We start from the raw sequence: 12,491 nt of genomic DNA, 5'->3' as shown, positions 1-12,491 counted from the left end.
TGGGGGGTGGGCCAGGGTCCACTCTCCCCCCAGCTGGGAGGTCTCACCTGAGGAATGAAGGCAAGGCCGAGGCTGCCTTCCCTTGCAGGGAGGACTAGCTCATTCCAGCCCAGAAGAAGGCTTCAGCTCCTTGGGTACAAGGGAGGACGCACGAGGCGGCCACTCCCCAGCACTGGGGCGCGGAGGCCCGCATCCCCACCTGGGTCCTCCAGAGGCCCAGGCTCACGGGTGAGCCCCAGGACGGCAGCCCCTGGTCTTCCTGACTCTGAGAGGCGCGAGGCCAGGCCCCCGGTCCCACTGGGAGGCTGAACAGTTTCCCCCCAGTGCAGGGCCTGTCTCATCCGTGTGTAGTCACACCGTGTTCTGTGGGGGAAACGGCAGCTGTCCCAGCCTCACACCTGCAGAGCAGAGGCTTTGAAGTCAGGTAATTAGGTGACAGGGACACAGCCAGAGTCAGCAAGGCTGACCGCTTCTGAAACCGGTTTAATTCTCAGCGCTAGATGCAGAACCCTGTGCCTTTGCTTCTGCTCTCTGTTCTAGAAGGAATGAGCAAAGGCTCAGACCCTGGCAAGGGCTTGGGGAAGGGCTGGCGGGTGTAGGGACCTGGAGGAGGGGGCTGGCTGCAAGGAGCCCAGACTTGCGAAGCAGCCGAAACCGAGTTCGAGTCCCAGCTGCCTTGCTGAACTTCCTGTATGAGCTTGAGCAGGACACTGGTCACCTGGGAGCTCAGCGTCCTCACCTGTAACGTGGGCGTGATGTGAGCCCTGCCGTAGGACTGCTGGGAGGGGTCAATGAAATGCCCCTGCCCCCAGGTGGCAATGTTTTATCACAGAACTTCCCTCCTTGCTCTACCTTGTGCAAAAACAAGTGGCTCCTGGTGTGAAAGCAGCAGAAAGCAAGGCTCGGACTGTGCCGTTGACTCCAATTTGCTCAGCCCTTGGAATAACTGCCACGGAGGTGGAAGCAGAGCCTGTCACTGCGGCAGAGCTCCAGCGTGCTTCGGGAGTTTCGACATTGTGCCCACAACAGGGCGTAGAGCTATCGCCGGGGTGTAACAATGAGCCTGCAGCGCGAGTGTCACCAGATGAAATGTGAACCTATTCTTCTATGAATAAGATCCCGTGGCTTTTGCATGAAGAACAGAGGGGATAGATGGTCATTTATATTTGTTTTCAAAGGTTGAAAAATTTTGGATACACAGGCAGATAGATGGTTTGGATGAGGGACAGAACACAGGCACAGACCCCATTGTCAAGGAGTTTGGGGAAGACGCAGCTGTAGAGAAAGGAATTTCAGTGAAGCCAAAGTGCGTGCCTAAGGAACAGCGACAATGGAATTTCAGAGAGGTGGCTCCAAGACTGGAGAGGCAGCTTCTTAGGAAAAATGGGCAGAACTATTTGTTCTTTTGCTCACCTAGTGTTTATTGAGCACCTACTATGCTCCAGGCCCTGTCCCAGGCGCAGGGCAAGCAACAGTGGATAAAACAGACAAAATCTCTGCCCTTGCGGAGTTTACAAGCTGGCAGGGTGGGAGGATGGACACAGACAGGGGAGAATGTAAATTATTCAAATAGGTCTTCTGTTCAGATGATACTTAAGTCCTGAGGAGAAGAACAAAGTGGAAAAGGGAAGCAGGAAGGACCGGGGAAGGGGCTGCAATTTTAACTCAAGTGCTCAGGGAAGGTCTTGTGCCTGAATGAGAGCTCAGGCAAAGCAGTGTTTGTGGTGCAGGTCCTTGGCTGCTTCCCTGAGGTATCGGCCAGAGACTTGGATTGGAACCTGCCCTGAGGGCAACAAGTTGCGGTTTTTGTTTGAAATCTACTGCAACCCTGGTTCTGTTAGTACCAGGAACTCCCTGGGAGACGGGGATTGGATCAGACCCTTGCTGCTCCATGTCTGGTCCCTGGACCAGCCGCATCAGCCTCACCTGGTTAGAAATGCAGAGTTCCAGGCCTCGCCCCAGACCGGATGCTTGAGTCTCAACGTTAGGATCGTCCTGGTGGTTCTTCTGCATGTTAACGTTTGAGAAGCCCCGCTCCAAGGGGTCTCCCAATTCCCTCACAAAGCTCCTCTTCTTCTCTGGATAATGGGCCTCAGACGTGAGCCCCTTACATGCCTCTGGGGGTTTGCTAAGGCACAGGTTCCTGGGCTCAGCCCCAGAGCTTCCGATGCAGCAGTTCGGGGGCGGGTCCCAAGAATTGCGATGTCTAACAAATGCCCAGGTTGTCTGAGACCACATTCAAGAACAACTACTCTATGTAAACATAATAGTTTGACAAAATCACTTTATTTTGTGTGAGATTTTTTTTTCTTACAGTATGTGGTCACTCTTTACTGATTATTTTTCAGGCTCTTTTGTGGTTATAGCCCTTGTAGATGCGAGTCTCATTCATCCTTGTCTCTGCATTAAATCCTCCCAGTAAATATTTGTGCTATGATGATCAAAAAGATAAGGAATGACGAGGAACCCAGGCTGAAGGTCAGACACACCCCTGTAGGTGAATCCTGACTCTGCCACTACCTGGTATGTAGCCGCTCCTGGGCCTCAGTTTCCTCCTCTGTAGAAAGAGGAAAATAATCAGATATTACTTAGATAACGTCTAATTAGTAGATAATGTCTATTAATTGCATATTATCTCACTAGATTATTTTTAAAAATCAGTAAGAGAAATAAGGTAAAATGCTTGGCCTAGTAGTTGGCCCATTATATGACCTTAATAAACAAAAGTGAATATAGTTACTGACTTTATGAATTAATTTTGGAGCCTCCCCCACCCCCCAGGAAGCGAGGATACTTCTGAATGTCTAATCCCCTTTGCTCCTGCTTTGGTTTCAGGCCCACTTCCTCTGGAATTATCATCAGCTTGTCTCGCTGGCGTTCTGAATAGAGAGATTAATGAACTAATAGGAAATTATACTCAGAAAGCAATTTGCAGTTATCTAAATTGAGGCGTTTTCATCTAATAGGTTCATGAGTGCGGAATGGAGTTCCGCTCTGAGTGGACGGCTGTCCGCACAATCCGAGTGTTGTCTGATAGCCGTGGACTCAGCTGGCTGAAGTGTGCTTTTGCAGGAAGATGCTGATGGGTTTCCCAGCCCTCAGTCGTGGGTTATCTGCCTCTTTCTTCCCTCTCGGGGCCCTTCTGCAGGTTTGTGCAGGGCTGGGGGCTGGTGGCCCGCACCCTTTCCACCCTGCCTGCATTTCTTGCGGGAAAGTGCGCGTCGGGGATTTGGCCGCTGGTACTCAAGGAAACAAGAGCTGGGACCCAGGTGCTTTTTCTCTGAACCGGCTGAGGTGCGGAAGGGAGGGGGTGTCTTTGGAAACCACCGATGGAGAAGTAGCATTTTAACTGCCTCCTCTGCGTGCGTAGCCACCCCGTGGCCTCCATTTGTAGGCTGCACCTCGGTTCAGGTTACTCTGGTTAGGTCAGCAGCCCCGGCTGAGCGTCTGCCATGCGGGAGAGTCCATGCTGCCACTTGGGGACACGGGGGAGGAAGACAAGGGGGCTGCCCTCCACTTACTTGCCCACAGTCACCACCAGTTCTCAAGGTGCGCTCTGCCCCCTGCAGCTATGATCAAGCCAGGTGGGAAGTCCCGGATCATGGTGGAAGCTTCAAGGGTCGCTTCTGAGCACCACCCAGCCTTCCTGGCCCAGACTCCAGGGACAGGGCCTAGAACTCTGCATTTTTTGCACTAAAGTGTGAGTAAAGAATGTTGATCCAGAGGGAAGGATAAACAGGGTAGGTAATAACAGCTGACCCTTGAGCAATGTGGGGGTTAGTGACGCCCACCCTGGCACAGTGGAAAATCTGAATATAACCGTTGACTCTCCAAAAGCTTGACTACTCATAGCCTGCTGTTGACCAGAAGCCTTACCAATAACATGAACAGTTGAATACCACATATTTTGTATATGTATTACATGTTGTATTCTTACAATGAAGTAATCTAGAGAAAAGAAAATGTTAAGAGAATTGTAAAGAAGAGAAAATACATTTATAGTACTGTACGTATTTATTGAAAAAATCTGTGTATAAGTGGACCTGCACAGTTCAAACCCATAGTGTTCAAGGATCCACTTCACTGTCACACGGGGAGGTGCCAGGGTTGCCGCGGGGTGGGGGACACCCTGTGCACATTGGGGAGGCTGTCTCCCCGGGACTGGGAAGTCGCCAGGGAAGTGTGGAGCTGGCCAGGGGCAGCGGGACTAAGGGCATTCCTAGCTAAGGAAACAACGCGGGCAAAGACTGAGATCAGGACGCAGAAGGGCTTGTTTGCACCCGTTTATACCACGCAGGGCCTGGGAGCGGGGAGGAAACTCATTCCTCTTAGCAAAGGGTTTATGCCAGTGTTTCTCATCTGACACTGTTGACATTTGGGGCCGGTTATTTCTTTGTTTGGGGCTCTCCTGTGCATCGCAGGGTGTTCCGAGGAATTGATGGCCTTCACCCACTACATGCCCGTAGCCCCCTGACTCTACCCTCAGCTGCAACAACCAGAAATGCCTCCAGACATTGCCAGACGTTCCTGGCATAGGGGAGGAGGGCGGCAAAATCGCCCTCGGTGGGCCAGCACAGGTTTGTGCAATACATCACTCGTCCCCGCCCCCTGGGACTGGGGTATGCGTTGTTGAGTTTTAGGTGCTGTTATGAAGAGCCATCAAACAGCTTGGCTTATCTAGCACTTTCTGGGGCTGAGCACTATAGGCCCCATGTCCCGGGTGACCCAGGTTGGCCCAAGGCAGGTCTGTGCCAGTGGAAACATTTCACGTGTTCCAGGTAAGGTCTCCTCCCACTTCTGACGGGTGAGACCCATGAGCATTTCCTAGAAAGGTAGAGAGTGGTGTTGAGAAGCCTGAGTTGACCAGCGTAGGATTTTCGTTTATTTCAGTGGTGTTTTAATGCACTTTATCCACGTCCCCTTTCCTTCTGCCTGCAGTAGCCTGGCTGGACATGCTTGCGTTTCTTTCTCTTCATGTAAGCGGTCACCTCACTAAGTTTTGTGTAAATGAGCCATGTATTCCTTTATTCCGTTTTGCTCTGTTAATGGATCTTTTTGCTTGGATTTCATGTGCTCTTTGCCCCCCTTCGTGCCCTGTGTCCCCCTAGCCTGTGTTCTTGCATCAAATACAATGTTTTATCTGCGATGAGGGCATAGAAGTGTGAAATAAGCCATGGTTGGTTTGAGCCACCGGGCGCATAATTTCCCCAGCCCTTGAAACACTGGGGGAATGATGAACGCCTGATGTTGCAGCTGCTGCAAAGTTTCCCGGAAGCTTCAGGAATTTGTACAACAGGCAGGATATTGGCAGGATATAATTAGGAGCATGCATTTCAGAGATCTCCAGCTTGAAGCCTGAACTTACTTTTCCATTAATAGAAACAGTTCAGTTTTTGTAGTAATCATAATGGGAATTAATGGTCCCTTATATGCGTTTTTATCTGTTAAAAGCAAAAATGTGGGTCTGATTGCAGTTGTGTGTGAGGGGCAATTATAACTTCACCGGGAGGGGCTGTGGTGGGGTTCAATGCGATGCTGATGGTGATGATGGTGATGGTGATGATGTCATACATAAGGACCGACTGAGTGCCACACATTTTGCCAAACACTGTAGGTGTGATCTTTAATCCTTGCAACAACCGTAGGAGGTAGGATCTCTGATTATCCCCATTTTATAGATGAGGAAACAGAGACCTTCAGGAGTACGTAGCGGACCCAGGTTCTCATGGTGGGCGGGTTTGCTCCCCAAACTTACAGTCCCTCTGATTCAAGATCCTGGACTTCTAACCACTTAACATGAGCAAAGGGCCGGCCACACAGTAGGGCGGCAACAAATGCCAGCCCCCCATTCTACTTATCCTTGAACAAAATAACCAAAACAGAGTGTGAGACTCGGCCCTCAACCTGTCCCTTGACCAGAGCTACTCGTCTTTCTCTCACCCCTCTTTCCGCTGCCACCCTCTCCCATCAGCCTTTCTGGAATGGAGAAAGGACAAATGGGTCTTTGTGTCCTGGTAGACACCTCCAGGCCCTGGGAGCCTAGGGGAAGTTGGGGGTGAGGCAGGTCGGAGGGGCACCTCCAATAGCTAATAAACCTCCAGTGTCCGTATCCTCCTAGGGAGAACACAGTGCTGGGGGTTTCCTGATTATTTCTCTTTATGCCTCTGGAGCCTGCGGTCTGATTTATATATTTTGTACTCCCCAGCACCTTCCTCGTTTGTGACTGGGTTTTTCTTTGTACGTGTTGTCGGCCAAAGAATTCAGCCCCACTGAGTTGTCAGCATAGAGGAAAGGGGTGTTTTGATATCCTTCACTGAGGACATATGGAGACGTTTCTAGAAGCATTTGGCTCAAATAGGAGACCACAGGGGAGACAAAACTGCTGGGTTGGGCTATCTGATGAAACACGCCCCAAGGCGAAGAGAGTGGTGCTCTGGTTTACTGATTTGGCAAGAAGTCTTAAAGAGCACTTCCTGCAGGGACCTGGGAAAGGGAAACCGAGGCCGGGAGGAGGAGAGACAGAGCGGGAAAGCTGTGCCTCTGATGGTAAATGTCCCGCTGCCAGAGCGGTCTTTCCAAAATGCTTATCCAGCCTTTGCCCTCCCACTTTAAAACCTTCATTGGGTTTCCCCTGACTCTCAGAATAAAAACACCACCCCTTGCTTACCTTTCTTTCCTCCCCTCTTCATGCCCAGAGGGAAAGGAGAGCTTTCAGTCACTGCAAGAAAAAGCAATAAGGGAGAATGCCACTTTGGGGTGGGGAGAGGAGAGGGCAAGCAGACGGGAACGCACAGAGGGACTTAATGGCACTTCGAAAACTTCAAGGGATGCGATTTATAAGAAACAGACATCATTTTTCAAAAACAGCTTTTGATAGAGACCCTTAATGCTCCCCTGTCAGTCGTGTTTGACAGGTTTTTCCATCTACCGGGCCTTCCTTTTTCTTCTTTCCCCCTCTCTCCGCCATCTCTCTGATATTTACTCAGCATGGTATGCACCCACCAGCCAGGCACGAGAAAGGGAGCTGCCACGATGAGGAAGACCCGGATCGTGCCCTCCAGATGAATTCACATATTTAATTTTCAGACGGAGACAATGTCTCATTTAGCCAGCAGCTCCTTTGGGGAATGAGATGTTCTGCATAAGCAACTTTTCTTGATAACTGAAGCTTATCCTATTAGCCTTGAAAGTTTAAAAAAAGAAAGAAAGAACCATTTTCAGTGAAAGTTTTAAATAAATTCTTTCCAAGTTTCCAGGCTGGACCTGGCTGCCTCTGTGGGTACTGACTGGGCATTTTCTCATGTGATCTTTGTCACCAATTCGATGAGGAGCCTGGGCCCCAGCAAGGTAGACAGATGTCCCCTTGGCCTGAGAAGGGTAGAACCGTGATTCAAGCTCAGGTCGGCTTGATTCCGAAGCCCAAGTTTCTCACCCCTTCGGAACCACATGCAGACTTCCCCTGTGCCTGGTAGCTGCCCAGAGCTGCCGCCTATATCACGGCGCTCCTCGGGCCGCGTCTGGTGCCGATGTTTGTCTGGGTCGTCAGCTGTGGCTCCCCCGCTCCCCCTTTGCCTCCTTGTGGACCAAATTCATTAAGCACCGTGGGCTAAAGAGACGCACCGGGGACAGTGAGCAGCGGGCCCGGTTTGTTGCGAGGGCTGTGGGACAGGCCACATGAGCGTTGAGAACCTCCTATTATAAGCACCCTGTCTCAGCTGGCCTCCCGTCATGGACCTTGAGATGGGTTCAAGGGCAGGCAGTAGGGTTATTGGAGGGAAGAGCCCAGGCCCCACCAGTGGGGAGTGAGGCAGGGAGGGAAGGCAGGCGGCCCGGGTGCCTCGCAGGCCAGCTATGGGCCCCTGACACACTCTGAGTTGTCCCACGCAAGAGAGAGGGAAGACGGGCATTCATCACCCAACTTCCACCGGGGTGGTTTGCGGGCTTCCGGCATTCCCACCAGCCCACGCGTGGCCAGAGAAGGTCTTCCCCCGGGCGGTCTTAGGGTCTTGCTGCACAAACTAGTGACAATAATGACCAGGACTGTAGTAAAAAAGACAGTAGCTGCTATGTCAAGTATTTGTCCCAGGCACCTTCCTTGTGTCGTATCGTTAGTCCTCACTGCAGCCCTGTGAGGCAGATGCTGTCATTGTCCCTGCTTCACAGATAAGGAAACTGAGGCTCAGAGCCGGTCAGTCACTGGCCCAAGTTGTCACAGCCAGGAAGTAGCGGTGTTGGGTTTTGAACCCAGATTTTTTCTGTATGCTATCCTGACTTCATGCCCCACGCTTTTGGGTGGGGAAGGCGAAGCGCTATATTCTGTAAGATTCAGGCTCACTGACATCTCTCATCTGCGAAGGAGAGCGCGTCCCTCTCATCGGCTGTTCTCCAGCTCTGGAACACACTTATTAGAAATGCACGTTCGGTTCCTGAATCAACCTCGGAGGGTGAGCCCTGGGGCTCTGATTCAGAGGCAGGTGGTCTACTGATAAATCGTATGTTAGTAGCTCTTTCTTCATGGGCACTGAAGGGAAATGTCTAATTTGGGTGGACTCATGCACATTTCCCACTGGAAAAATGATTCTTTGAAAGTGGGACATGGTGTCTGCATCGTGCAGCAGTCTGGCCTCAGTCAGTCCCCGTGCCTGCACCCTCCAGGGTCTGTGCGTTGTCAGCACTGAGCTAACCCTGCTGGTTCAAGGAGCAGATCCTGGTGTGCGGGCGCTGGTCCCTGACATCTGAACCTCGGTGCAAGGGTGAGCTGTCCGGGCCTTGGCGGCGGCGCTCTCGGGTGTTCTGCATGAGCCGGGTTGTGCTCCCACGCCTGGCACTGCCCCTGAAGCTGTGAGACTACACCTCCCAACCTTCTGGCAGAGGCGAAGGAAGCTTTCCATCACTGCGAGAAAAAGCAACACGGGAAAATGCGGGGGTGGGGGCTGGGGGACAGGAAATGGGTCGAGGTCACTGGTGGTCTTGAATGTCACATGCAGATTCATATATGGCCCAAAGGGTATGTTACATTGCCCCTGCTTCATGGGGTGGCCTTGATAGCGGATGGGCTTCTTCACATCTGCATGCCACCTTCCAGCTGGGCTTGTTGGAGAAGACTCCTGGGGGTAGCAGAAAGGAACAGTTTCTTTCGGGACATTTCTAGGGTAGAGTCCACCTATTTCAAGTGAACAGAGTGCAGAAACTTCTTGTTGCGATTTTCATGTGGTATCAGCAGTGTCCCAACTCAGGGTCTCCGGAATGTCCCTCTGACCAAGTCACAGTTGTCCAAGCCTCCAGTGGCTTCTCAGGCTATAGAATCCAGTACAGACTCCTTACCGGGGCCACCAGGTGCTCATATCACTTCCCCTGCCTCATGATTTCATTACTTTTGTTTTCTTCACTTCGGCCTCATCGACCTTTAACTTTTAACCCCTGAACCGAGCAGGCTCGATCTTGCCCCCAAACGTTTGCACCTGTTGGAAGCCTTTCTTCTCCCACTCTCCATCCTGTTTTCCTATATTATTTTTGTGTGTGATCTTAGCACACCTACAATTACCTGATAGTTGTTTATCTGTTTATTGTCCCCTCCCCTGTACACATAGTGGCTGCATATGCCTATCCACTGCATGTCCCAGGACCTGGGACATGGTAGGCCCAGTGAAGTATTTGTTGAATGAATGAATGAATGAATGAAAATCTAGTTTCATATTCAGCAGAGCTTTACATCAGGGTTTTGATGCTGCACAGGTTATAGCACTTGACATGATTGTCATTGACTGACAGTGGCTCCATATTGGATTTTCAAAAGTATTCAGAAAGTCTACTCTTCTTTTGCTCTATACACCCACCCACTCATCCATTCATCCATCCATCTGTTCATCTTTTTGTCCATCCATTCATCCATCCTCCATCATCCATCCATCCATCCATCCATCCATCCTCTATACATCCATCCACCTACCCATCATCCATGCATCCACCCACCCATCTATCCATCATGCAAACAATAGTCCGTCCGTCCATCATCCATGTATCAACCCATCCATGCATCCATTTATCCATCCATCATGCATCCTTCCTTCCTTCTCTTTCTTGCAGGTTAAAGTGCCACAACAAATGCACCAAAGAAGCCCCACCCTGCCATCTCCTTATCATCCACCGAGGAGGTAAGTATTTAACACTTGTTGTCCTAGATTGGGGGTGGGATGGGGGCCGTCTGAGCCAGCTGTCCCATCCAGGCTGATTCTGGAGACCTCCTAACCCCCTGATGCTTGCCTATCTTGTTTCTTTTCCTCTGACACCCTTCTTCTTGACATCTATCTCCTCAACCCACCCCTCACCTCTGCTCTCCCTATTTCTTGCCCCTGTAACTAGTCTCTCTGATACTCTAGCTCCCAGATTCATTTCCTCCTCCCTAAATCTTTTTCTCTCTTTTTTGCCTCCTCTCCTACTTTCTACTCTCCTCTTTCCCTCAATCCCATTGCTTTTCCTTCCCACTAGAAAGAGTGCTGGCTAAGTGTCTCTCTAGTATGTGTTCTTCAGACTCAATCGATTGACCCTGCAGAAGTGGGTGGGGGGAGAGGTCTGGCTTGGACCTTTTGGTTTGGGCCATCTGTATTCTGTCCCCTGGGGCCCTGGGAATGTCTGGGCCAAACAGTCCAGGCAGGGAGGTAACAGCTACTTTTCGAGAGAGTCACTACCAACTACCTACTGTACAAAAGCAAGACCAATTTAGATAGAAGGAAAGACTAGAAAGAAGGACTTTCTTCTGCCTGTCAAAGGCTCGGTACCTCCTTAAGAAATCTTGTAATCCAGCTCTCAAGACAGTTGTCCCTGATTCATGTCCTGTGGAGTGTTACCCCAGACTCCGTAATCCACACTGCAGTTCACCCAGGGGGGACTCGCTAGGTCTCTGCTGTTGAGTACAGTAGCTACTAGCCACGTCTATTTAAATTTAGATTAATTAAACTGAAATGAAAATAGAAATTGAATTACTTGGCCAGACCAGCCACATCTCAAGGGCTCAGTAGACACCCGTGGCTACCATATTGCATAGTACAGGTAACAGACCCTTTCATCACCTCTGAATGTTCTATTGGACATTGCTGGGTCACACCCTTGCTATTTGCAGTGTGGTCCAAGGACCAGCAACACCAGAATCACCCGGGAGCTTGGTGCCGCATCCCTGACCTACTGAATCAGAATCTGCATTTCAGCGAGATCTGCAGCCAATTCCTGTGCACATTGAGGTGGAGAAGTGCTGCTCTAGAGTAGGAGCTGATGGCTCAGATCTCAGATGGCTTCCAGGGCCCAGCAAGGACCCTCAGTGAGAGCAGCTGGCCAGATAGGGCTGAGATGCGGAGAGAGAGCCCCGGCGCCAGCTAGGCAGGATAGCCACGCCGGCAGCTGTGGACCCTATGCTGTGAGATTTCTCATGTTTCAGAGAAAAGCCAAGGCTAGCTTTATGTGCCATATGCTTATTTTAAAATGTTAGCAACTTGTGAAAAGTTTTAAAATTCTTGCTGGCCTCCTCCCCGCCACCCCCATCTATAGGTTGGATGAAGCTAAGCCTCCAACCTGGGGCGTAGCAGCTTGCTAACCAGAGATGTGAGTTCCTCCTCATCCCCTGCCAGCCCGCTGGCCTTGGTCAGTGCCTGCTTAGGGAAAGTGCCCCGTCCTAGAATGAACCCAAGGGGAAGCTAAAGAAGGAGGCAAATGGCTGTCGAAAGTGCTGAGATGTCTTCCAAAGCCAATGGGCCATTGGTTTTCGATGATCTTAGCTTTGCTTAGCTCCACGAGGAGAGGAAATTGCAAGTGAAGGGAAAACCATCTGAAGTGAGGTCCTGTCCCACCTCACATCCTCAATTAAGAACCGTCTGTTCCTTGAAAAACTGTACACACTCAGGCTATTTTAAACCCAAATGTGCTTGTTCTTGAACCACTGTTGCGGGTCAGCTTTGTTGGGGAAATCGCCTCCTTCCAAGTTCCTGTCCATAGGGGCTCTGTGGGCACCGGCCTCCCATGTGGAGACCAGACCAGCCTGCTGGAGGGCGACCCACTGTTAGAGGCTGACATCTGAAGAAGGGCTCCCTCCCACCCACCTTCGCAGCCATGGCCTCTTTGTATGTGCACAGCAAACAGAACTTTCCAGAAGTTGGCCAGATTTTTGCTGCCCCCTCCCCATCGTTAGTAGGAAGTTGGAAACACAGTTGGTTTCTATGGTGATGGCAGCTCAGGCTAAGCAGAGAAATTAAATCCTTGGGTCAGTCCAAAGCTTTAACTTTTCCACTGACACCCTCACTCTCCCTTGCTCAAAAAAAAAACAAAAACAAAAACAAAAAACAAAAAAAACCCCCACAAAAAACAGCAACAACAAAAACCTGATAAGAAGCACTACCAGCCATCAAATTTGAATTTGAGCTTCTCGTGTTTGTCCCTTCCCATGGTCCCTATAAATAGTAGAAATAACAAGGGTAACAGGGAGAGGGGCTTGGATGATGTGG

The 12,491-nt window shown here is 50.6% G+C and overlaps 1 protein-coding gene across 1 annotated transcript in view; it reads left to right on the top strand.

Annotated features, from left to right (window-relative positions):
* Positions 1 to 12,491, top strand: part of KSR2 (kinase suppressor of ras 2) — a 269,609-nt gene that overhangs the window by 202,590 nt on the left and 54,528 nt on the right. Inside the window, exon 8 of the mRNA XM_054594298.1 lies at positions 10,087 to 10,152. Coding sequence (XP_054450273.1) covers positions 10,087 to 10,152 — 66 coding nt within the window. The remainder of the gene's footprint in view (positions 1 to 10,086; positions 10,153 to 12,491) is intronic.

This window comes from Pteronotus mesoamericanus, unplaced genomic scaffold (assembly GCF_021234165.1).
Source record: "Pteronotus mesoamericanus isolate MK-2021 breed Mesoamerican mustached bat unplaced genomic scaffold, CSHL_Meso_final scaffold_507, whole genome shotgun sequence".
In the NCBI taxonomy this organism is placed as follows: domain Eukaryota; kingdom Metazoa; phylum Chordata; class Mammalia; order Chiroptera; family Mormoopidae; genus Pteronotus; species Pteronotus mesoamericanus.
The sequence above is the reverse complement of the archived record's forward strand: the minus strand, read 5'-3'. Positions and strand labels throughout refer to the sequence as shown.